Here is a 26,814-nt window from a genome sequence, read left to right as displayed (position 1 = left end):
GCTTCTGCTCCAGTAACCTCCACACCACTCCCAGCAGGACACTGAGTCTGCTCTTGCCATACTTCTGCTTAGAACTTTAGAACTGTGGCTTGCCATCTGAGGATATACACCTGGTGGCCCCTTCCTCCTGTCCACACTCACTGGCAGCTTTCAGTTCTGTGAATGTGCCACCATCCCTCCTGTCTTCCTTGCTGTCTCTTCACACGTGCTGTTCCCTTGTTCTAGCATGCTCCAACATGCTTCAGTGCTTCTCCTTAGCTTTAGATCTCAGCCCCACATATTCTTTTTTTTTTTTTTTTTTTAGTTTTATGGTTTTATTAACACAAATATGACGTGCACAACAAGCTGTCTATTCATTTTCTTCGCTGCGCAGCCTGGCGTTGGGATTGGTGACTCTGATTGCCAGCTGGGCTGCTCTTTCCACAATAGCTTTGCGGTTCTTGGAGGAGACATTGTGAGCAATCTCTGCACAGTAAGATTTGTTGCACATCAGCAGCACTTCAAGCTCCTTGACGTTGTGGACTAGGAACTTCCGGAAGCCACTGGGCAACATGTGCTTTGTTTTCTTGTTGCTCCCGTAACCAATGTTGGGCATCAAGATCTGGCCCTTGAATCTTCTGTGCACCCTATTGTCAATGCCTCTGGGTTTCCGCCAGTTGCGCTTAATTTTGACATAGCGGTCTGACTGGTGCCGGATGAACTTCTTGGTCCTCTTTTTAATGATCTTGGGCTTCACCAGAGGTCTGAGGGCAGCCATGATGCCCAGTAACAGATGGCTGCCGCCTCCACAGGCAGCGCCGAGGAAGAGAGCAGCCCCACGTATTCTTACTCAGGAAAGCCTTTCCTGGCCTCCCTGGCAGCATTCACGCTTGGTGAACCTCTCCTGTCAAATGCTGATCAGGGATATCATTGACTATCCTTGTGGCCCTTTGATTAATGTTTGTCTCTCCACTTGACCAAAAGCTCTCTAAGAAGGTGGGGGGGGGGGAGGCTACATTCCTTTGTTTGTTTATCTTACCACTGTAGCCCCAGGGTGTAGCACAATGCTTTATACACAGTAAATACCCACCAGCTGAATGAAAAACGCATGCAGGGGCAAATGAATGAATCAGCATCACCATAATCCCTTCAATCTGTATTAGTATTGAAATATCTTTATTAATTGCTCCAGCCCCTGGGATATACATATGCTGAAATATATTTGTAGTCTATCCGAAATTGTATTCAACTGGGCATCCTGTATTTTTATTTGCTAAATCTGGTGACTCTATCACAAACACTTGTCTTTTTATGCTATGGGCCACTCAGTTTCGTGTTTGGAGGTTCACAGTCCCATTCTCCCACTGGTGACTATCTGTGGCATTTTCTCCAGAGAGAGAAAGTCAAGACTTTGGAAGGCAGTGCTCCTGATTCTCCCTTCTTTAAGTGCCCCCCCCTTTCTAGGCTCCTACCCTATGCTTACATCTATCAAAGCTCTTACTTATCACCCTGCATTGCAAATGTCTACTCATCTATGTGTTTTCTTCATTAGACTGCAAGCTCCTTGAGGGCAGAGGCTGTAAGTAGCGGCTCAGAGAGTGTTTGTTGAGTGAATGGATGATGACTACCCCTAATCCAATTCTAGGATTCCAATAGGTGATCTATAAATACTTGTTGAGTGAACCATATTTAATAAACTCCACTTCATGAAATAAGATCACATTCTTTTAGCATAGAGTATTTGAGATAATGACTATTAATAGGGAAGATATAAAAAAGAAGTCATCACTAAGAAGAATACATATACTATTTCCTTGGATTATGGGTCAGATTCCAGTGAACATGTCCGTCTGGGTGATTTGTGTTCCCAAGATGCTTGGGGAAGATGTCTGACTGAGGTTCCCTAGGGATATTGTAGGAGGTACCATATATGGCAGGGAGGCTGGATCTCCAAAAGCCTGTGATTCTATGCTTCATGAATGTGATTTAGGTTTTACCAAGATTTAGGGATGTGTGTGTGTTATCTGTGTGTGTGTGTCTGTATACAATATGTTCACATATGTATATATACATGTAAATATATGTATATAATCTTTACTGAAATATAGTTCACACTTCATACAGTTCATCTATTTAAAGTTTACAATTCAATGTTTTAGTATTCACAGAGCTGTATAATTATCACTGCAATCTAATTTTAGAATATTTCATCACTCCAAAATGAAATCCTGTGAAATCATGAAACCATTAGCAGTCACACCCCACCCATTTCCCCAAGCCTTAATTTCTGTTCCCATAGATTTGGCTATTCTGGACATTTTACAGAATGGAATCATACAGGGGTGCCCGGGTGGCTCAGTCGGTTAAGTTTCTGACTCTTGATTTTGTCTCAGGTCATGATCTCAGAATCATGAGATCGAGCCCCATGTTGGGCTCTGCACTCAGTGTGGAGTCTACTTGAGATTCTCTCTTTCCCTCTCCCTCTGCCCCTCCCCTCCACTTGTGCACCCTCCGTCTCTCTAAATAAATAAATAAATAAATAAATAAAATCTTAAAAAAAAAAGAAATGGAATCATATAATATGTGGGCTTTTGTGACCAGCTTCTTTCACTTAGCATAATGTTTACAAGGTCTATCCATGTTGTAGCATGTATCAGAATTTCATTTTTTTTAATGGTAAATACATATTCCATTGTGTCAGTATACCACTTTGTGTTTATCCATTCATCAACTGATGGACCTTTGGATTGTTGCCACAATGTGGCTACTGTAAATATGCTGCTACAATGCATTCATGTACAAATTTTTGAGTAGATGCATATTTTCATTTTGCTTGGTGTTATTTTCATTTTGGTAGAAGTGGTTTGGTGGATCAAATGGTTACTCTATGTTTAACTTGAGGAACTGCCAAACTGTTTTCCACAGTGGCTGCACCATGTACATTCCAACCAGCAATGTATTGAGGGTTTCAATTTCTCCATGTTTTCCCCAACATTTGTTATTGCCTATTTCTTTTCTTTTCTTTTTTTTTTTTTTTTTATAGTCATGCTAATGGGTATGAAGCACTATGTCATTGAGGGTTTGATGTTCATTTCCTTGATGACCAGTGATTTTGAACATATTTTTATGTGCTTGCTGGCCACTTGTGTATCTTCTATGGAAAAAAAAAATCTATTCAGGTCCATTGTCCATTTTTAAATTGTAACATCTTTTTATTATTTAGTTAAGTGTTCTTTATATATTTTAGATTCAAGTCCATTTTGAGATATATGATTTACAAATATTTTCTTTTATTCTGTGGGTTATCTTTTCACATTTTTTGAGGTTCAAAAAATTTTTTTATTTGAGTATAGTTGACATACAATGTTACATTAGTTTCAGGTGTACAATATAGTGGTTCAACATCTCTATATGTTATACTGTGCTCAATACAAGTGTAGCTACCATCTGTCATCATACAATACGATTACAGTATCATTCACTATATTCTCTATGCTGTGCCTTTCATCTCTCTGACTTATTCATTCCATAACTGGAAGCCTGTATCTCTCACTCCCCTTCACCCATTTTTCCCATCCCCTAAACCCCCTTCTCTCTGACAGCCATCAGTTTGTTCTCTGTATTTATAGGTCTGATTCTGCTTTTTGTTTGTTCATTTGTTCATTTTTTGTTTTTTAGATACAACATATGAGTGAAATCTCAGTCAGACTTATTTCATTTAGAATAATACACTCTAGACCCACCCATGTTGTCGCAAATGGTAAGATCTCATCTTTTTTATGGCTGTGTAATATTCCATTGTATATATACATTCCACTACACACACACACACACACACACACACACACACACACACACACAGAGGTAATTTTTATCCATTCATCTATCAATGGACACTTAGTTGTTTCCATATCTTGGCTATTGTCAATAATGCTGCAATAAACATGGGGGTCATATATCTTTTCAAATTAGTGTTATCATTGCCTATGGACATCTTTTCATTTTCTTGATGGTATGATTTGCAGCACAAAAGTTTTTAATTTTTATGAAGCCCAATTTAACTATTTTTTCTTTTATTGCTTCTGCTTTTGGTGTTGTATCTAAGAAACTGTTGACTAATTTACTTCTATGTTTTCTACTGAGAATTTTATAGTTTTAGCTTTTGGGTTGTAATCTATTTTGAGTTAATTTTTATGTACAGTATGAAGAATGATATATTTTAATCTTAATTTCACCTGTGTACTCTTATGAACATTATTATACAAATTTATCCTCTCATCTTTCTGTATATATATCTAATGCTGACACTATTATCACAGCTCTATATTTATTTATTTCATTGTTCCACCTCAATCTATAATTTTCTCTCTCTTTCTCTTTCTCATTCTATTTCTATCTTTATAATTTGAATCAATTATTAGAACCAGAAGTAACTTCAGAATTTACCAGTTCAACTGAGACCCAGAGAATTTAAGTGATTTTGCTGGAAGCCACACAAATTTTAATGTCTTCTTTGTGTTAATAAAAGAGATTTATAATGAATAAAGGAATTTTACAGTAATAAGTTAACCTCAAGATTATATTTCGGCAAAAACATATATATAATAAGGTTCCAGTCTCTAAACTGGAAGGTAGTTTATCTCTGAAACCCACAGCAAACAAGTAATTCAAACATAAAAGAGGAATCTATATCTTTATATTCAATTTAGTTAGTGAAATCTCATCTTCTTTCTAGCCAACTTATATCTACTGAAGTCTTTCTTGGTATCCTATCAGGCAACCAACTCTTTTAATTGGCTCCTGGGACTTACTACTAGACTGATTTTCATAATGTCATTCAACAAACATTTAGTGGACACTTTCTAGGAACATGGCTTTCTGCTAGACACAGTCTTCTGCCACCAAGATACTCATCATCTAGTGAAAAAAACAGACCCTTTGGTAAAGATGTGCATTATTTGTAGGTCCCATAAAAGAAGACTGTTGGGGCCCCAGTGTGGCTCAGTTCACCTGGGGCAATGGTAATAGTAGAGCTAAGTGAGGCTTATGGAGACCTTGGAGTGATACTAATTCTAGCAGATGTCTGGCACACAGGGGAATGGGGTGGGTGGGGAGAGAGGGTCAGGAGACAGTGTTCTGAGCAGAGGAAAGAATTCTGAGAAAAGGCATCAGACATGAAGCACCAGCTTACAATGGGAGCACATAACTGAGCAGCAGGATGTGGCAAAAGGTTTCTCTGTAACCAAAGACAGCTTGGCATTTGATGTATCTTTGCCAGCAAACCCCTTTTACACTTCTCTAAATCACTGGATATTGATAACCCAACGATGCTACACTGATTATATTCTACAAGGCTGAGCATCTGATGAAGCAGGACTGTCCATTCGCCATGGTGACAACTGTCAGAGTTTACTGTGATTAAAAGAGTAGTTGGTTTAGTTCTGCACTAGACTCAGAGTATTACTGTTTGATGGTATGAGTGTTACAAGATAGTCAGTAACACTTTCAGAGGCCCCAAATTTTCTGTATAAGCAGGAGTACGAGTTGTCTAGCCTAGCTTTTATTCTGCTGAGGAAACGTACATATATTACTATTAAATTTAATTGAGGCAACATTATCAAATTTGCAAAATGTGAAAAAGAGTTAAAGTAGATATATAACTCTACTTTGGGTCTTATACCTACTTCCTGGTTTCTACACATTTTCTGTTCATGAATTTCCAACTCCAGCCTCTCTCTGTGTCCATCTACATCTTTACATCTCCTTGTATGTCCTTTTGATGTTCCCAATCACCATCCCTCTTGTGCTTGCTTCCTCTTTTATTTTTAATGTCTCTGTTAAAGGTGGTTGCATACAGAACTGGGGAGCTCTTCTGATCTGTTTAGTATTAACTTTTCTTTGTTCTCTCTCACACAGAGAGGTGTTCTTATTTCTTTATCTATTAAACAGCCATTTGGTGACAATCTATGATAGTATTTTGTGCCTTTACCTTTACCCTAGTTGACACATTAGGTACTATGTGGTTTAAATACACATCTGATCCACTGAAACTGGACTTAGGGAGGACCTCAGTAGTATCCTGGAGATAGGATAAAACCCTGATTACTCCAATTTTGAGGGTAGAGGTCATAAGATACTGATAATTTATATGGAAAGATTGAAAGGTATCTGAGATGACAAATATCACCTCCATTTCAGGGGTGAGTCCCTGCACCTCCAGTATTATAGTGATAGGAGGGGACTCAAATGAAAAGAAGAATGTGAATAATACAAAGGGAGAAGTTTTATCAAATCAGTTTAAAAACATACATCTTTGAAAAGCGAGGATAAGTATTTATTCTAGCTCTTAGGATCAACTCATCCTAACACACCAGTGAATTCTGTTAAGGTTCAGCAAGCCTGGGCCCCAAAGGATCATAACTCCTAAAAAGGGTCTCATAGTACAACAAAACATAGAGTGCCTCTCTATGTATCTGTAACTCAAGGTAACTTTGTCTCATTGTATATCTACTTCCTGAGCCTCTATCTCTAGATAACTTGGCTTTGAATCCTGGTTCTGCCATTTCCAAGCTTGTGACCACCAACAATTTACTACTACTTTGAACTTTGATTTTCTCAGCTATAAAATAATGATAATTATTTTATTATCACCAGGGCTATTTTAAAGATGAAGAGAGTTAATATATGTCAAATTCTTAGCCAAGTGACAGTTATATAGCAAGTGCTCAGTCAGTTATCTCTGGATTTATGCATGCCTTTTGAGTTGCCTCCATCTTTTTAAATTAATGCACCCATACATGCTGCTATCCCTGTGCCTCTGTGTCTCTTTCACATGACCTATTTCACTCCCAGCTTGTACAATTTATACTTCTGTATGTTTTTAATCTCTAACTCATCTCTATCTTTTGCTCTGTATTTCATTTTATCTACCTCTATTTTTATCATTTTTGTAGATATCTACTCAGCTCTCTTTTGATATCTTTATATCAATTTTATAAATCACTACATTGTTATCACCTGTTCCTAGGTTTATATGGTTATATGTCTAGCCATGTATATTTCTAAATAGCCCCATCTATCTATAGATATTGTTGAAAACTAACACCTGACCTCCTGGTCATTTGCAAGACTTACCCACAGGGTCCTCCTCCATGACTCTCATCCCACCTCTCTCTGAAAAAAAGCAGGAAGCAGGAAGTAACAAGGGTCACAGTGCTCTTTGGTCTTTGGATCGGACAATATCAATTCATTCTCCAGTGGTTTAAGATGTGTGAAACAAGCCCAATTTCATGCCATTCTTCCATTCATCTCTCTACCCATCCATGAACACACTGATATTAATTCAGGAATCTAGAGATACAAAGATGAAAAAGATAGAAATATTCCCTTCAGGAAGTGTACATCCTATCAAGAGATGAGTGAGGGAGACTCTGGGATTCAATAATTCACATTCTGGTGAGGCCAGCTGGTCTATGTTTTCAGTTTTTCTTCTTCACTGATTTCCTGAATACCTTCTAGGCCAATATCAAGCCCAGGGTTATACAAGTTCAGAGCACCTTGGCCAAATTGTGTGATCAGAGAACTACTTTCTCTGTTGTAGTGGAAAGAGTCCTGATCTGGGACTAGAGCTACCTGGAGTCTTATCTCTCCAAGAAAGCCATTAGCTTTAAGCCCCAGAGAGGTTCATCTTTCCGGGCTTCGGAGTCCTCAGCTGTAGAATGACAGGATGGGACTGGAAAATTTCTGGGGACCCTTGTTGCTTTGACCTTCTGAAAGTCTATGATCATACACAAGTTTGAAATGATATCTGGAGACCCCCTTTGGAATGAGTGTTGGGACCCAGAACTTGGACTCTGAAGTCAGGTGGACCTGGGCAGAGACTTCTCCATAGGAGGGATTGGTATGTGCACTGTAGGTCACAAAGCACTTTCATACCCATTATCTGATTTTATCTTCATGAGAACCTAGTGAGGCATTTTTACTCCCATCTTCATATGAGGAAACTAAAGCCCAGAGAGCTAATTGGGTAACTGAGTGCTAACTACTTTAGATCAGCTGTCTCATTTAAGTCACATGATAATCCTATGGCTTTTCCAATTCTTCTTCCTCTTCTTTATTTCTCTTCTTATTTCTTTTTCCTCCTCTTCACCTTCTTCTTCTTGTTTCCGTTTTATAGATAAGCAATCTGAGGTTTATGGAGGTTAAGTAGCTTTCACCCATTAATAAGTACTAGAGTTCAGATTCAATCCCAAATCTGTCTAAAGTCTGTGCTCATAAGCTTGGTCAGAATCTTTAATGCCTAGAGAGGTTGGAAGGTTACATAAAAAAGTGAAATGATCCAGGCAGAAGGATTATTCTACTTTCCTTTAATCTCACCAAAGAAAAACAAGAGCATAAGTAAAATAATAAAAAGAAACTATACTTTGCATTGCATCGCAGATATATTATAGAATGATGGAGAATTGTAGAACATGGAAGTAGATGTAGAACATAAAAATATATGCCCTATCTAAGAGGGGCACTATTAATTATTGGGTTTATGGAAATTAGGCTCACCTATGACATATCTTTTGATATTAGAGGAAAAGCTGGATGTCTAGAATCTTAAGTATAATTTCTCTATTTCTAAATATTTATAATTACTTACTAAATTATATAAACAAAAATTATGTAGGCAAAAAATAAAAAGATGTCTCATCCTGACTGTATCTGGCTCACAGGATGCCAGGTTAGTACTTTTGTCCTGCACTATGCTGTCTTCAAGGACTACTCCATAGCATTAGCTGAGTACCTGCTGTAAAGCCACCAGGCTGCTCAGCTCAGGAGTAGGAGTAAATGCTGTGCTTGTTGCTTATGGTCAGCATTTACTCTGAGTGGATGTTAGATTTTGAATATCATTCTTGGCTGGATGCTTTTGCATAAAATAATTGCCTTAACCCACACAACAACTCTGGGTCCTCCTCCATGACTCTCATAAAAAGATTTAATTATCTTCATTTTTCAGTTGAGTATATTAATATTCAGGTTGATTTTAAAGGTCACCCAGCCATAAGTAGCCAACCTGTGATGTTAGCTTCAGGTCTGACCATGTTCTCTTCATTCTGTAGTGTTGCATCTTTCAGGTGACTTTAATTGCTTCAAGTTAGGGAATTTTTCCTCTTTTATATTTATCTGATGAGAACCTGACATAAGGAGGAAGTCAGGGGCCTGGAATCATCTTTTAGGACAGATGATACCTTTGCCACCCCTCATTATCCCCACCACCAGGTCTCCTAAGGATGGAGAAGAAACCAATAGGGTGAAGAAGGAGGAAGAAAACAAGAATCTGCTCCTTCATGGTCCAGAAGCTTTGACATTGACGTGAGACACTCCTACATTCTGTAGGTGACTGCAAGGACAGACATACAGGGAGGGGACTGGCTGCTGGAATGCCAACCTGGGTGATGAAACATGCAGATGCCAACCAGCTGTCTCATTGTGTAAGCCAGACCCAGAACCCTTTATATAAAGACAGCCCTCTGTCCAGATGCTTCAGCCTGAATGTCTGCCTGCTGTGAGGAGGGTGAGTCTTGAGTTTGGGTCCTGGGATTGGGGTAGGGATGTGTCTCAGGGGATGCCCAGATTCACAAGGGTGAGGCATAGTGAGGGAGGGGGGAGTTGCAAGCAGAGGAAGAGTGGTACATAAACCTGAGGAGAAAAGTCTGGTAGACTTTTAGAGGACATAAGAAGAATATCTGTGAAGTTTGTGTGAAGAACTGAGGGTCTGAAGTCAGTGTATTTGCCTTTGATAATGCTGGCTTCCTGCTCAGGTACCATTTTCCCACATCAGGACATCTCACCCTGGAAAAGATGCATGAGTAATTTACACTTTGTGAGCAGAGATGTGTATAGGGGGGTTACTTTCCCTAAGGGCATGTGTTTTTAGATATTCTTTATTAATGGAGAATGGAAGGCTTTGCCTTTCATTAGAAGCATTTTCAGTATATCTGGAGCTTATTGAGAAGTGTTTTGTTGGATGAGTTAATTGTTAAATCAGCCACCCTGCTGTGCTGGTCACTGGGCTGCCTGTATATGAGCAGGTGAATTTAGGGAGGGCAGAGGAATGGAGACTGCCCTCTGTTTCTCCCTGGATAAGTGTAGTGTTAGAAAGTATGCCTGAATCCCCCAAGTACGTTTGTAATGCTCCTGTTGTGTAGGGGTTTATGTGTGCCTGAATGCCAGTCTTGTGATTTAGGAATCTTGCACTTTTTGGGTTACTCCATCTTAGGCAGTCATTCCCTGCCTTTAAGAGTGGCTGGGGTAAAATATTTCTGAAGCCAGCAGATTGTCCAACTTCAGGTGATTTACAACAACAACCTGCCTGGGCAAGTTGCCATGGTGGTTCTTTCCAAGGCTGGTGTGTTTTGTCTGTGTGATTTTTGCCTATGTCCATGAGGGTCATTTAAACAAATTCACCTAAAAATATTGAATGTAGATATGTTGGGTTTGAGCTGCCCAATAACTGACTGGATCCTTTACTTTCCAGTGGATGTTTTGAGAGCAAATGGTGCCTGAATGCTTGCTCCCATATGTTCATTTTTACATGATTGCACATGTGTGTGTTGCCACTGCATGTATGTGAGGATATCCAAGCTCCTGTGGGTGTGGAAACCCCACTTTGGGCTGCAGCCTTAGAAGCACCTCTACCTCCTATAGAGTGCTCTCCTGCCACTTAGGACAAGGAATCCCGTTGTCTTCAACACCCTCTTGTGTCGGACACTGGTATGCCCACCCTTCAGGGGGAGACCCTGGATGCCTGCACCCCTGGCTGTGCCTTTGAAGTTCCCTCAGATCAGGACTTCAGTTAGGTCCTTTGGTAGATCCAAGACAGGTCTCATGGGCAGTGATGACTAATATTGGGTCCATCTAACTCAGTAAGTGTTCTAGGGTAAAGGTTGAGAGTTGGGGATGAAAGTACAGGGGAGAAGCAGGGTGTCTTCCCCTTGGTCCTAGACGCTTCTTCCCAACAACTCACCCTCCTGACATTGATTTTTCTACCATCAGGTCTCACTCACCTGCCTGCATCAGAACCATGGGTGACCAGCAGCAGATTCAGTGTTGCCTGCCCCTCCCCCAGTGCTGTGTGAAGGGTTCCTCCTTCTACCCCTCCCAGTTCCCCAGTGCCAAGAGCCAGGTGGTGGTCCAAGCCCCTTGTGAGATGCAAATTGTGGAGTGTCCCACATCATGCCCAGTTCAAGTTTCCCAGGTAAAATGCCAGGCTCCATGCCAGTCCCAGACTACGCAGGTGAAGTGCCAGGCTCCATGCCAGTCTAAGACCACCCAAGCAAAGTGCCAGGCCTCAAGCCAGTCTAAGACCACCCAGGTGAAGTGCCAGGCTCCATGCCAGTCTCAAATTTCCTGTGTTCAATGCCAGGCTCCATGCCAGCCTGAGGTGTCCTGTGTGCAATGTGAAGCTCCATGCCCTGTTCAGACCTGCTATGTAGAATGTACTCCAGTTTGTTATACAGAAACTTATGTGGAATGCCCAGGCCAGACCTTTGTACCCCGTCCAGCTCCTCAGCCTGTCCAGACTTACGTGGCTTGTCCCCCAGTTTCCCAGACTCAGGGAAGATTCTCAACCCCGTGCCAGTATCAGGGCTCCCATGGCAGATACGTCTTGCAGCGTCAGTCCCCGGCTTCCTACAGCAACTGCGCCCCACAGTTCCAATCCGGGACTTACTACAGCAACTGCGCCCCCCAGCGTCAGTCCCGGGCTTCATTTAGCACTTGCGCACCCCAGTGCCAGGCCCGAGGCTCTTATGGGAGCTTCCCCGCCCAGCGTCGCTCCCAGAGCACCAGCAGATGCCTCCCTCCTCGCCAGCTGCAACCTTCTTACCGCAGCTGTTCCCCTCCACGACGGTCTGAGCCCTGCTACAGCAGCTGGCTGCCATCAGCATGTTCTTCGAGTTCCTATAACTACTGCACCCCACCGCGCCGCTCTGAGCCCATCTATAGCAGTGGCTGTCCTCGGGGTCCCACTTCAGGCTGCTCTCGGAGATGTGGTCCCAAGTGCCGGATAGAGATTTCCTCCCCCTGCTGCCCCAGGCAGGTCCCCCCGCAAAAGTGTCCGGTTCAGATTCCCCCCATCAGACGCTGCTCTGAGAGTTGTGCCCCACGACCCTCCTGGGGTGCCTCCTGCCCGGAGCTGAGGCCACGTGTAGAGTCACGTCCACTCCCAAGTTTCTGTCCACCACGGCGTCTGGACCAAAGTCCAGAGAGATCACTGCAGCGATGCCCACTTCCTGCCCCACGTTCATGTCTACATCCTGCTCCACGGCCATATCCACGCCCAGAACCACGTGCAAGACCAGAGCCCCGCCCATGTCCTCCACCGCGGCAATGTTCCGAACCCTGTCTGTGTCCAGAACCACGTCCAGCCCCGTGCGCAGTCCCACATCCTAGACCAGTGCAGCGTGAATTTCCCGAGTCACGTCCATGTCCACAGCCCTGTGAGCTCCCAGAACGTTATTTACTTCCAGAGCCAATTCCCCTTTCGGCACCCTGCCCGAGCCCAGAGCCCTGTGTGGAGCCTCGGCGCTGTCCCAGCCCATGCTCGGGACCAAATCCAATCCCATGCCGAGGAGACCTAGGCTGTCATGAGTCCAGCCCATGCTGTCTAGACACTGAGGCCCCCAGCTGTGGCCCAGCGGGTTATAACCAGTGGCAAGGAAGTGGTGACAGCTTTGGACCTTGTGATGGGATTCCAGAGCCACAGGGTTTCAGTGATTGTGGAGACCAAGGAGGCACCTGTATTGGACTGAAACGAGGTTCTTCTGTTGGAACAAGGGGGGCTTATTTTTAAGGAAGCATGGTTGACACATCCCTACCTCTTGCCCTGAAAATGTCACGCCTCCTTTCCCAGCAACCTCAATTTCCAACACATTCTATGTGCATCTCTCCAAAGACAGTCGCAGTCTCCCTGCTGCAGAGGTGATGTCCAAACTCCATCGCATGTCATCTCAGGATCCACACCTGGGTTTCAGGCACCTCTCCAGCCTCACATCTGGCTCATCCCCTGTACACATCCTCAGTTCTAGCCAAACCAGTCTGGCCACCAGGGCACATATGGGTGTGCTCCAGAACATACCTTAGGTGTCCCTGCCTCCAAGCCTCTGCTCACTTCCCACCCTCCTTGCATAGACCACTTCTCTGCTGTGTCCAGCCTCTGAAATCCAACCCATCTTTCAAGACTTTTTCCTTGGAGTCTTTTCTGTTTGTTCCTACCCACGGGAGCCTACACTGACTTCCTAGAACCCATTGCATTGTCCATACCAGCCATTTGGCAACTGCCTTGCAATGTCTCTTGAATTATCTCACTTTTAAGATGTGTCTGTTTTTCCTGACCAATAAGGTTGTAAACTCCCATTTGAGTGGAGTGAGAATATCCCTAAAGTCCCATGCTTCTCCTGGGGCAAACAGCTGCTCAGCAAAGCTTGTGGGTTGGCAGCTTGAGCCATGATCTATCCTGATAGGCAACCCCAGGATCTGGGAGAGAAGGAGGCCATGTAACAATAAAGATGATACCCTCATAGTCTGAGTCCTGCAGAATGTCTGTTTTTTACCCTTCCTGACTCTCTGGGATGAGCTTCTTTATAATTTTTTTTTTTCTTGAGTGTATCGTACCTGTGATCTGAACTTTCCTTAACTGGGTAAGCTTCCTTGTGGATTTTCTGTCTCCCCTCAGTGTTCCTGGCGTCTGGTGGGAGAAGCTGGATGAAAAGGCAGGAGGAATGAGGGAACAAGAAGAATAACTCTTGCTCCTCAATCTGGGGGTAAAGGACTCAGGTCTAGGTTGGGCAGGTCACCCAGCTGTGGGTGTCAGGAGGGAGAGGGGAGCTTGAGGAGAACTGGAAGTTCTCTGTGATATTCCACAGGATACACTCTTCTTTTGTTCAGAATAAACTATTTGCCCTTTTCTTTTTTTTTTTGACGTTGTAAAAAAGGGAGCACCCAAGGTTGCCATCGCTCCTGAATCCCACTGGGCATGAGTGGTCTTGGCAGCATGAAGGTGGGGCTTGGAGGGGCTGGAGAGAGAGGGGTGCCTCTTTTCCCCACTCACTGCCTATGAGTTGGGTGCTGTAGAATGAGTGCTCTTGAGGAGAACATTTCCCCAAATGGAGATAGTGCCCCGAGGCCACCAGGGTCTGTAGAGGATAAAGGGGATCCTCTTAAGAGGACAGCAGGGGGTGGCTCTGGCCTGGCTTCACAGATTCAGTTCCACAGTTGGGCACCACAGATCTAAGACCTGGCTCTGAGGATGTCTTTCCCTTGCCCCAGGGATCTGGTCCTGCAGTGTCAGAGGTAGAGACCCAAGAGACGCCTGGCAAAGGAAAACTGAGGTTCTTTATGTAAAGTCCATTCGTTCATTTACTTTTTTTTACTGGCAAATATTCATTGCCTACCTACCAAGTAGGCACTAGTAAAAGGGACAGAAATAACTCTTCTTTGCTCTCAGAGAGCTTACAGCCGAGAGCACTGGTTCTCAGGGTAGTACCTGGACCAGCAGCGTCAGCACCAACGTAGGACTTTGTGACAAATACAAATGCATCACCCCAGACCTACTGAAGTAGAGACTCTGGGGGTGAGGCCTGGGAAGCCGGGTTTTAACCAGCCATTCAGGTGTTTCTGATGCCCAAGAATGTTTGGTTGTTACTAGTTTAGTAAAATACCTTATACATGTAGAACATGAATATATGTATATGTATGTGTGTGATTTTCTGTATCTTCTCTAATTTTCAGAATAACCCATCACACAGGCATTATTATCTCACCATTTTGCAGAGCTGGAAACCTAAGCACACAGGCCAAAGCCACACAGCCAGACTCAATTCCAAGCCTACATTCTTTTCTACTACACATGGAAGTCATCTCAGTCATAGTCCCTATCTCTTCCAGAGATACTTCCTGTATCAACCCAGTCATTTTTCCAACATACTTTTATTGGACAGGTTATTTTTACCAGTTTTACCTTTGCCTCTTCTTTTCAAATCCAGGCTGCTCTAGGACTCTATCTGCTCCGTGGCACAAGCCCCCAGGGGCCTGGCAGGGCCCAAATGACTCCTATGAGACACCCCTATTTCTCCATCACCTAGGCCCCTGAGTGGGGGTGGAGAGAGGCTTGAAATACCCAGAGGGGGATTCTCATTAGATCTCTCCCCATGTTCTCTCAAACATACCCTTAAACAAGGACCCTCTTGTCTGGAGGATGAGTGGGGAGCAGTCCTTCCCCTCAAGACACAGAAGAAACACAGACCTGGGTGGGAGAGAAGGGCATTCCCTACTAGGAAGCCCCAGCCCCCTCAGGTTCAGGGTACAGGTCACCACACAGGCTTTTTGTTGCAATGACCCATGACCTGCTCTGTTCTCTGGAGATCGACTCTGGCTCCGCAGGATAAATAGGCTTGGATATGGAAAGATATTGTATGATGGCAGAATAGAGTGTCTCTGGGTGAGTCAGGCTGGGCCTGGGGCTCCCTCATAGACCAGGGCTGTGCACCAGCCAGTCTCAGTGCCATCTCTGTAGCCAGAGAGGCTCAGAGCCCAGTGCTCCTCTCTCCTGGGGCACTAGTCTGAACTGGGTCCTCTCACCTCTTCTGACAGCATGCTCAAGTTTGAGCCTCTAGGTAGGCCACCTGTGAAAAGCTACAGGCCATATATGGCAGCTCTGAAGGAAGAAGTGCCCAGGAGTGTGGGTCTGCTGTATCTGTTTGTATGCTGTAAAGCGTGGGGCTTCTAAAATATATGCGGTGATGGGTTGCAACCCCAGGAGCATGGGTTAAGATCTCCTATGGCCCTTCAGCCTTGGCTTTTGACAGCTCTTCCAATCACCCCTTCCACTCCCCAGCCTCCACCCTTTCATGCTTGACCTGCCTTTTCCTTCTATATCAACCATTTGAACAAAACTTGAAGGGCTAGGGATTGGAATTCAAGAGTAAAAAAGACTATTTATAAAAGCCTGTTAAAGGTGCTCAAAGACCTGTGAGAGAATCTCCTCTTTGAATATCACACTAACAATCTGAAGCAGTACACAGGTTGCATGGTGTTGTTTCCATTTCAGGTGAACAGACTGTTGCCCAGAAATGCCAGTGCCTCAGGCAAATCACAAACAGTATGAAACAGAGGTCAAGCATGCTCCTAGGCTTGGCATTCAATACGAGGACCTGTCTTCCAGAGATGAGGGGCTAGTTGGTCTGAATGAATGTAAGAGAGATTGGGTCTAAAGACCATGCCTCCCACCCTGGAATCCTTCTTATATCTGTGTGTAGTTTTCTATCCTTTCCCTCTTTCTAAGCCTTCCTCCCTGGGATTAGCATCTTCACTGTAGAATGAGGGAATTGCACTAGATGTTCTCAGAAGTTCCTTCCAGACCAAGTGGGCTAGCCACAGTTGCTCTTTGTCACAGGCACTAGGCTAGGGTGGAATGACCTGGGAACCCACTTAAAGACACAGAACCCCCAGATCCATCCCCAGACCTATTTAAAGTGAATATTCTCTAGAGAGAGAATCTGGGACCTCCATCTGAAAATTATGCTGATCAGCTGAGATAGAAACCATTGCTGTAGTGATACCCAGGGGTGTGAGGGAGCTTACTCAATATCTGCAAGGAGAATTGAAACTTGCACACATCTGGCCACAGCACGAGAAGGAGGTGGACACAGTGGCAAAAATGGGGCTGACCACTAACTGTTTTTTATGAAAAGTTTTATGTAATTACCCTATGTGAGAGTCCAATTTTCTACTCCTCAGTCTAGGAGCACCTCAGGACCAAAGAGTCTCTTCTTTCCTCTCCGTTAAATCCATAACCACTGCCACCCCCAAAACCCAGAATTAGGCTCTTGTGCATGGCTGAGGGAAAGGGGTTGTCTGACATATGTTACAGATTTTTACTGGGAGAAGATAGGCCTAGTTTTGGTATATACCTCCTTTAACCAGGCATTACCTAACCATTAAGAGGGAGGAATTCCACAATCCATAGTTTGTCCTACAGACTAGAATGGTCCTGGATGAATAAGCAAATAGAACTGTAATGCATAAGGGAATAGCTCAGCTCTTTATAACGGAATAGATATGTAGATAGTAGTAATCAGAAGACAGACAGTGTACACAACATATAGGAGAATAGCCAGGTGGTGAACAAGACTTGGTTCCTGGCCATATCATACTCCTGATTTCTGGCCAAGTTGGATGTCCAGAGGATCCGCATGCCTGTGGCTTGAAACTAGTTAGGAAGAGAGGGTGATGCATGATGATCCATGGGCTTCCCCATCACTGGGGACCATCAAACTCATTCCTCCAAAAGATGAAGCTTCCTGATCTGGAAGACTAAACTAGAAGTATCTAGAAGGCTAGGAATAACCCAAGCTATGCCAAACCCACCCATCATGTTCCTTACCACATCTTGTCATAGGAACCCTGAGCTAGGGTAACATCTTTCCTCTGTTCTCGAATGTTATATCTGTCAGGAAGAAAACCATTTATCAACTTATATTAACACATCCGTTCACTTTACAAAAATTTATTGAGACCTAGCTATCTGCCAGGAATTGTGCTTGGTCCTAGAAATACAATGGTGAGTAAGGCAGTGTCTTGCCTACCTTGAATTTGAGAGACAATAGAGTTTATGAGAGCTTGAACATGGGAGGCACAGGGCACCATGGAAACCTGTAGGAGGGGCACTTAAGTGGCTCAAGTGCCTAGAAGAGGTGCCTACAATCAGAGGTGTGAAAGATTGGTGGGAGTTATCTAATGAATGGAGGAAAGAGGAGAGAGTTCCAGGAAGAGACAATAACAGGTATGCCATTGTCATTAAACTGATATCAATGACAGACAATGCAGGGAGGAATATTTCCTCCTTACATGACCATCATTCCTAGTTCCAAACATGTCCATCTTGCTCTAATGAACTTCTTATCAATATTTTAGAGTAAGACTTGAGAGGAAACTGACCTAAAATTTCAAGTGATTTCAAGTTATGAGGGAGGATTGAAGAACATGTCTGTCAACATGGGTTAGAATAATGGACCTAATCTGACAAGATAAAATGTAATTAAGATAAAGGTGAAATTCTGAGTTAAGTTAAAGGTCTCCTGCACTTGTAGAAGATGAGTAGATATATGCAGAGCCACACATATAGAAAAAAGTTTGGTTAATTAAAATCTTAGCATGGGGCAAGTGTGCGATTGTCTGTGGCACATGGTGATGAGCTCTTGTTCTTCATAGTTAGTCATGATAGTGTTGCTCTCCTTGGTCCACAGTGGTCCAATGGGAGCGAGGCTGGAGGATGATGTGTCAGCCAATTATGCATCAGCCATCACCTGAGACAGGAAACCTACGTCCTTCCTCATACTCACAACTTGAAAAGATGCTATTATTTACTCCAATTTATAGACAGTGTGTCACACACACATCTACTGATTGTCTGGTCACACATCTAAGACCTGATAAGGCTAGAATCCAAGCCCAGGCTTATCTTGCTCCAAAACTTGGTTTTTCCTCCTGTGGAAGGAAGAATAATGTTATATTTTATTTTATTTTTTAGAGAGCAGGAGAGAGGAGGGAAGGTGTGGGGGGAGAGGGGGAGAGAGAGAATCTTAAGCAGGCTCCATGCCCAGCATGGGGCTGGATATGGAGCTTGACCTGGGGCTCCTTCTCACAACCCTGAGATCATGACCTGAGCCAAAATCAAGAGTCAGATGCTTAACCGACTAAGCCACCCAAGTGCCCCTAATGTATTTTCCAAGAAGTAGCATATTGCTCTCTCTCTTCCATTATTTGAAAGGCTTTCTTTCAGAAAAAGTAAAACTCAAGAGCTTAAATCCAATGGATGGAAATTTCTGACTAGAAATAAAGGGAATAATTTAATAATCAGAACTGTGTGGAAATGGAATGCACTGTTACTCCTGCATTCAACAAACACTCAAATACTGAGTTTTTACTATGTGTCAGGCAGTATTCTGGATGCTTGAGACATATTAATGAATGAAATAGACAAAGATGCTTGTTCTCAAGGAACTGATATTCTAGCAGAGGAAAACAGATATAAAAAATGGACATATTTAAAAAAATATGTAACATTAAAATATACAAACTGCTTTGGAAATAAGAACAAATATAGCAATGGAGATATTCTGGGCAGGCATCACAGACAGCATAAGAAGGGGAAGAGGACAGAGCTGGTGTGTGGGAGAAAGGGGCCCAGAGTGGTATGGAACTGTGAGCCAGCATGCAGGAATAGAAAGGGCATAGGAAAGCCATCATGAGGTATGAGCTGGATCCCAACTCCACCACTTACTAGCAGAGAGGTCTTAGCTTTGGCCGTTTCCCTGACACGTAGTTCCTTCATTTATAAAATGTGGTTAAAAGAAAAATGTACCCCTGTAATATACCCCTGTCTGTGTCACACAGGATTAAATAGGTTATTTAAGTTACATACACTTTGCATATTATAAAACACTACAAATATATCTGCCTTTAGCAGTGAAATGTTCACCCCTAAGGGGAGAAGTACAGGGAAGAGATGATGACTGGCCCATCTGATGAGGGAGGTTGGCCAAAAAAGCAGGCCAAGTCCAGGCCCAAGAAAGCCTGGACAGGCAGACAGGGGAAGCACAAACAGAAATGGATGTGGTCAGCTGGGGCAAGTCAAGGGAGGCATGGAGGAGACAGAATTGAAGGAGTGAAGGGACATGGGAGGGCAGACAGAAGAGGGTTGGGGGATGGGTGGTGGGAAATGGCTCAGGAGGGAAGCTGAATCTAGAAGGAATTAGAGATTTGGGGATAGTTTGCTCAGATGCCAAGGTGAATGTTGGCTTCAAGGATAGTGAGGTGAGCTGCTATAAAAAATGGTCATCAGTGTGTTGATGCCATTCAGCCAGTTTGCCAATGACATCGTTCTTTAGGTTAGCCAGCAGGAGAGGAAGTACCAGGGAGTGGAGGCTCTCAATCAATCAGAAATACTTTTAAGACTTGAATCAAGATTGGGCCCTTAGTCATTGAAAGGCTTTCTGACTTGACCCAGCCTGGATAAAAAGGCTGGATTGGGCAATCATTTAAATTATAAGTTCTTTCCATAACATCTCATCAACATTCTTCAGGGGCTTGTTTTGTTCAGTCAGAAATCCAGGAAGTGTTTCCAGTGAGCATAGTCTTAATCCTCCTGCAGCAAAGCAGGGTTTCCCACCCTCAGCACTAGTGACATTTTGGTAAGGATAATTCTTTGTCATGGGAGCACATTGTAAGATATTAAGTAGCATCCCTGGCCTCTACCCACTAGATGACAGTATCAAACACAACCCCCTCCCCACCAGCTGTGATGACTAAAGGCCTCTGCAGATTGTCAAATCTCCTGGGGGCATGGGATAAGAGTATACAAAATCTACCCATCATCCTTTAATAAGAACCATTGAATTAGAGGAAAGAAACTCTGGCCTTGCCCTTAAGACATTCCCAATCCCACGGAGAATGCTATCCTGCCCTCACCTCCATCCCAAAAGACTCCCATCCATTAACAATAAAAAGGTTCTGTTGATGTAAGGCAGGAGTACAGGCAAAGGATTCCAGCTTCAAGGATCCACAAAAGCTTCTTATTTTTCATCGAGGGAACTGAGTATTGATTATGGAAGAGTAGATTATCTTGGCTATTAGGGCGATTATGAGTAGACTGGCTGTGACTGTCATTATAATTTTTTGGCAAATTTATCCAATAGCTCAGAATACTCCCTTTCTAACTCTTCTGCTGGGTCTGCTAAGGAGTGCCAGTGGCAATCTGAAAAAAATTGTAAGCAAGAATTTACATTGTCTTGAAAAATCAGAACACAGGACATTTTGGGGCACCTGGGTGGCTCAGTTGGTTGGGCGACTGCCTTCGGCCGGCGTCATGATCCCAGAGTCCTGGGATCGAGCCCCGCATCGGGCTCCCTGCTCGGCGGGAAGCCTGCTTCTCCCTCTCCCACTCCCCCTGCTTGTGTTCCCTCTCTCGCTCTGTGTGTCTCTCTCTGTCAATTAAATAAATAAATAAAATCTTAAAAAAAAAAAAAAAAAAGAACACAGGACGTTTTTACACAAAAAGAATAAAAATTTTTTTAAAGATTTTATTTTATTTATTTGACAGAGAGAAACACAGTGAGAGAGGGAACACAAGCGGGGGAGTGGGAGAGGGAGAAGCAGGCTTCCCACGGAGCAGGGAGCCCGATGCGGGGCTCTATCGCAGGACCCTGGGATCATGACCTGAGCTGAAGGCAGGTGCTTAACGACTGAGTCACCCAGGTGCCCCGAAAAGATTAAATTTTTATTGATGGTTGGTTAATAGGATTCATAGGTAAAAGAGAGAAAAATGTACAAAGGCCCTAGGAAAGTGTTCAATAAGCATGCCCACATTTCTGTTTTCCTGGATTCCTCACTGAATACAATACAATTGTTGAGAATAAGTAAAAAAAAAAAAAAAAATACTGTATAAGAATGCATTATGAATTGAGGTTGATGGTGTGATTGAGTTGGGAAAATCTTGAGCTGTCAGTTAAAAATGGAGAGAACCTGAGCCTTGCTCAACTCAGAATTTGGACAAACTGGCATAGCAAGGCTTCCTTAGTTAAAGAAGTGATTATTAGCCATAAGTTGATACTCTTGGAAAATGTTAGATTTCTGTATTCCTCTAGTGACCAAAGAATGTAAATACTATAGACCATAATCTCTTCCAGACTATGCTCACTGGAAACACTTCCTGGATTTCTGACTGAACAAAACAAGCCTCTGGTACCCTTGGTACCAGATGAGGTTCAGAACTATTTTTTTAAGAGGGGTAGTGCAGTGAACAGAATTTATTAGTAACACTACAGGCATACTTCAGACTTAGCCATACACAACCCCATCACCATGCAATTCAAACCAAGGAGTCTACCACATCTTGGGTAGGCACAGTGTGTTGTTCAGATCCCCCAAACTCATGGCTTCAGGACTCCTGCCCCTTTGAGAAGGCCATTAATACCTCTGCAACAAAACACATGAATATTCACAGTAAGGTGAAGCCATCTCACTGTCAGGTCAGGTCAGTTTTTTGCCACCAAATGGGTGTCATCAACAATTGGACAAGAAATTCATTTCCAGAGACCTTTGGATGGAATAAGGGATCGTGAATCTGCAGTAACATTTAGGGGATTGTGGCAGTGGTATTTTCTCATCTCGATCCCTGCTGCTGTTGTCCTCTGTCCCAGGGTCTCTTACACAGTCCCCTTCTGTATTGGGACCCAGTGCTAATGTGATTATCCTTACCTGCTAAAATGACAACCATATATCTTGCAATAATAAAATTAAACTAAGACCTTCCATGGATTTCTGGTAAACATTCAATAAAACCCAAGTGACTGACCCTGGCAAAGGTCTCCCTACCACCCAGCCTTCCATTTATTTCTCTTTAGCCTTCCCCTGTCCTCACTCTTTCTCCCAGCTCCAGCACACATGCCCTACATTCCAGTCAGGCTGGATCGCTCACCACTCACAAAAGACCACCTGCATCCTGTTGCCTGTATCTATTCTCACACTGCTGCTTCTCCCTGGAATGTCCTCCGACCTCCAACCGCCAGCCTCCATGGGTCAAAGCCCCTTTGACAAATCTTTCCCAGACACCCTTCCTTAGAATTCCCCTCACTCACGTCTTTTCCAAGACTAAGTTGTATCCTTTTTCTGGACATGTTGTACCACTTATTGTATTTCTTTTTTTTTATCCTGCTTGGGATGTATTAGTTTTTTAGTCCTATTGAGATAGGGAAACTGAAGTTCTCCATAAAATTCTGCTTTTTGCTCCTTTTCCTGTTTCTATTCTTGCTAGGACCTGCATCACCACCTCACTTTGTACATGCCTCAGAATGCATATGTCCTCCTCCTAAGGGGCAAGGAGTTAATGATTTATTTAGAACAGATAACATCTAAGGAAGGACCAGGTGAGGATGACTGGATAAAGCCATCATATGAATATTTTAGACCACTAGTGCTAGACATCTTGATGCCAAGACACCCTGGCTCCAAGGAATAACAGTTGGGCCATCACCTTTGTTCCAGTCAGTTCCTGGATACCTGACAGGACATGTATACCAGACCCTGGACAAAGATGAGACTCTCTCTCCTTTCTGAGTCTCCTAGACACTCTGTCTGTACCTGCACTCTCTCTATGCCTTCAATAAACTCTGCTTTCCCTTCCTCCTGCCTCACATTTGATTTCTATCCTGTGTGTAGCCAGGGATCCTCTCAGCTGGTCATGTGGGACCCCCTCTGGGTCTTCAGACCTGGCCTGCCTGCATTTTGATAGTTTACATGAAATTTGGAAAATTGATCATTATTTAAAAATATATCCCCCACTCTCTTTATTCTCTTTCAGAAACTCTAAATATGTGAGTGTTGGACTATTTGCTATAATTCAACAGATAACTATTCATCTGTTCATTGTTTTGTGTTTTTCTCCTCTTTTCAATTCAATTCTTCAAGTTGAAATTTACCAATCTGTTCTTCTGTTGTTTACAATCTACTAAGACCATCCAATAAATTTTTGACATTGTATTTAATTTTGAACACATTTTTCAGAGACTATGTTTTTCATTTTTAGAATTTCCAGTTGGTTATTTTTGAGCATGGAAACACAGGTAATTCATATTGCAACAATGTAAACAATTTTAACTTGAATATTGAGTGTGTCTGTTCTTAGGTATGCCAGGTAGACCAGCACCACTTCAAGTAGTGCTATCAGGTCACCTCTTGGGCTGCTCTCTTCTCTTCACCCTTTCCATTTTTATTTTACCTCCTCCCTTCAATTTGCCTCCAGGAAACTATGAATTCTTTTCAGGCTATAATTGTCAGGCATTATGGGCAATATGCTCACCTTCAGTATCCCTTTCCTGATCTACATTCATCAAACCAAACTCATTGAGATACATGGGAGGAAAAAATGGCATTTAGTTTGAACAAGATGTAGGTACTAAAGGTGTCCATGGCCTAAAAAATTCCCCGTCCATTAAAAATCCATGTTTGCATCTATTTCTCTCTTTTTTTTGGTCTATCTATCCATCTATCTATTTCCTGAGTGTCACCAAGTACCACATACTATCTTGCCTACTTCCCCTTTGCCGTCTTAACTAATATGTAGATCCTGCAAAAAAGACACTTCTATCATTATCTACATTTAAAAGATCTATATTGTGAGGTTCAAAGAAGTTGAATACTTTGGTGAGGTCCTAAAGCCTATTTTCTCAACCACTATGCTATACACACCACCCCTCACAACTTAGACATGTAGATTTTCACCCAAGCCATGTAGATTCAAAGGTTTAGATGAAACCATATGATTTCACTCATCTGTGGAATTTAAGAAACAAAACAAACAAGCAAAGGGAAAAAATAAGAGAGAAGAAGAGAGGGAGAGAGATAGAGAGAGAAAGCAAGAAACAGACTCTTAACTATAGAGAACAAACTAATGGTTACCAGAGGGGAGGTGGGTGGGGGGATGGGTGAAATAGGTGATGGGGATTAAGGAGGGCACTTGTGATGAGTATTGAGTGATATATGGAAGTACTGAATCACCATATTGTACACCTGAAACCAATTATAACATTGTATATTAACTAACTGAAATTTAAATAAAAACTTAAAAAAAAAAAACCCCAAAGGTCCAGGTGAAAAATTACTATCTAGGGTGGAAAGAAAGGAGGGGCTATGTGACCAGGTCCATAAATGTGACTAGAAGGCCTTCCATAGAAAAAAAGACGCCTTCCATAGAAAAAAATACAACAGAGGACTCCAGGAATGGGGATGTTCATTTTGACCTACCACAGTCCTCATTGTAAGCAGGTACTTTCCTAGCTGGGAGGAGATGCCTTGAGGTCTCTAGATGGAGGCAGGGAGGAGCTGCCAGTCATTACCTGTCACAGGACCATGTGGTGGCAGGAGGTGGGTCATGTCATACTGGGGCCCTGTCTCACAGGCTGGAGGCAGAGCCCAAGGCCAGGATAAAGGGCCTTGGGGCCAGAGCCCTTCCAAGCACTCCTCTCCTGAGGTGTTGACGGATCCAGTGCTGCTTGTGCACCAGTAAGTGCCCCCTGGGACTGAGAGCAGAGTCTTCCATAGAGGGAGCTCAGACCAGAGCAGGGGGCAGACAAGGCCTTGGGCTGTGGTTGGAAGGATGAGGACCAAGAAAATCTGAATCAGGAGGGCCAGGGTGGGATGGGTGAGAGAGACCCAGAGCAACTAGGAAGAGATTTGTGTGCTGTATGCTAGAGTTTTGGAAACAGCAGATTGTTCGCAGTTGCTGGGTATGTTTCTCTTGTTTTAGTGAATGAAAACATTGATGGCTAGATTATGCTGGAGTGGTTGCATAGTGGGAATATAGTTTTGGAAATACAGCCAGACCCAGTTGCAGAGACAGTGTGTTGAGGATGTTGGTACTTAACAGAAGAGAGAATCAGAGACACCTGTGGATCTGTTTAGACTCCAACAAGAAGGTCCATAGTGGGAACCGGGGGCACACTGGAGCTGAGAAACCCTGGGGTTTGCCTGGGAAGCAGTCCTTAGGAGAAGGACTATGTGCATTAGAGCCCTGGGTTAGGAGTCAGGGAGTCTGGGAACAGAACTGAGACAAACTAGTGACTAGCACTGGGCCAGTGAATTTGCCTTTTTTCCTTCCAGTTTCTTCATTTATAAATTGAATTGGTTGGGACAAATTGACTCCAAGGCCTTTGCAGTTATGATTTTCTATATTCTGCAAAACCAAAACATATCAGAAATCCTTCCAAGAGAGAATGCTTTTGCCTTTTCCTTTAAGAGGCATTCAGTGCTAAAATGGTCTCTACACTAGATATCTGCAAGATTCTTAGTGATGTGAGAAAATGAAAGCTGGCCTGGAGCCAATTTATTTTCTGGTCTTTTCTCTGACACTAAGGAAATGTTAATAAGCATCAATTTTCTCTACATATTTGGGCATGATATTGTTGACAACATTCCAAATGGGACTGAAACGTGACTCTGTGAAACAAGGCACATGGTACACCAGTAAGAGTGATAAAATTGTCAGAAATGATTTTCCTATGTCTGATTTCAAGACTTTCACAATAAGGGTGCTAGAAGTGATGCTAAGAACAGGAAGGGGCAGGAGGGCTCTGTGTGTCCTAGGTCTGACTCGCTGTGTGACTCTCCCTCAGCTCCTGACCCCGCCAGCCGAGATGTCCTGCCAGCAGAACCAGCAGCAGTGCCAGCCCCCTCCCAAGTGTCCTGCGCCCAAGTGCCCCCCAAAGTGCCCCCCCAAGTGCCCCCCAAGCTGCCCCCCCAAGTGCCCCCCAGTCTCTCCCTGCTGCGGCTCCAGCTCTGGGGGCGGCGGCTGCTGCAGCTCTGGGGGCGGCAGCTGCTGCAGCTCTGGGGGCGGCGGCTGCTGCCTGAGCCACCACAGGCGACGCAGTTGCCACCGTCACAGACACCAGAGCCCTGGCTGCTGCAGCCAGCCCTCGGGGGGCTCCAGCTGCTGTGGAGGGGGCAGCGGTCAGTCGTCTGGAGGCTGCTGCTGAAGTGGACCCTGAGCCAAGGAGTGCAGAAATAGAGGCAGAAAGGGGCAAGGTCATCTTCCGTTGCTCTACCTGTGCTGCTGAGACATTTTAGTGAAGACTTCAAACTCTGTTCTTGAGGATCCTTCTTACCTGAAATCCAGATATCTGTGTCCTCTCTTAAAAACTCATCTTCTGAATTCTGATCCCATGTTTGCAGCCTGCCCTGGGAACCCCAGATAGTAATTCCTATGCCATTCCACAGATAATTTCCTTGGCAGTC

The 26,814-nt window shown here is 43.6% G+C and overlaps 2 protein-coding genes across 2 annotated transcripts; one reads left to right on the top strand and one right to left on the bottom strand.

Moving 5' to 3' along the window:
• Positions 1 to 301: 301 nt before the first annotated feature.
• On the bottom strand, positions 302 to 804 carry LOC116627292 (60S ribosomal protein L32-like). Its single transcript, XM_032397038.1, has one exon. It carries the CDS (start codon positions 755 to 757, stop codon positions 350 to 352), a length of 408 nt encoding a protein of 135 aa, XP_032252929.1. The 5' UTR covers positions 758 to 804; the 3' UTR covers positions 302 to 349.
• Positions 805 to 11,050: 10,246 nt separating this feature from the next.
• On the top strand, positions 11,051 to 12,820 carry KPRP (keratinocyte proline rich protein). The gene has a single exon (XM_032397037.1). The coding sequence runs from the start codon at positions 11,051 to 11,053 to the stop codon at positions 12,818 to 12,820; it is 1,770 nt and encodes a 589-aa protein (XP_032252928.1).
• Positions 12,821 to 26,814: the final 13,994 nt, after the last annotated feature.

This window comes from Phoca vitulina, unplaced genomic scaffold, assembly GCF_004348235.1.
Source record: "Phoca vitulina isolate PV1807 unplaced genomic scaffold, GSC_HSeal_1.0 scaffold96, whole genome shotgun sequence".
Taxonomy (NCBI): Eukaryota; Metazoa; Chordata; class Mammalia; order Carnivora; family Phocidae; genus Phoca; species Phoca vitulina.
Note: the sequence above shows the minus strand (reverse complement) of the source record. Positions and strands in the feature narration are given on the sequence as shown.

Coding starts and splice junctions, on each gene's coding strand:
- LOC116627292 (XM_032397038.1), bottom strand. CDS start 757: ATGGCTGCCCTCAGACCTCTGGTGAAGCCCAAGATCATTAAAAAGAGG.
- KPRP (XM_032397037.1), top strand. CDS start 11,051: ATGGGTGACCAGCAGCAGATTCAGTGTTGCCTGCCCCTCCCCCAGTGC.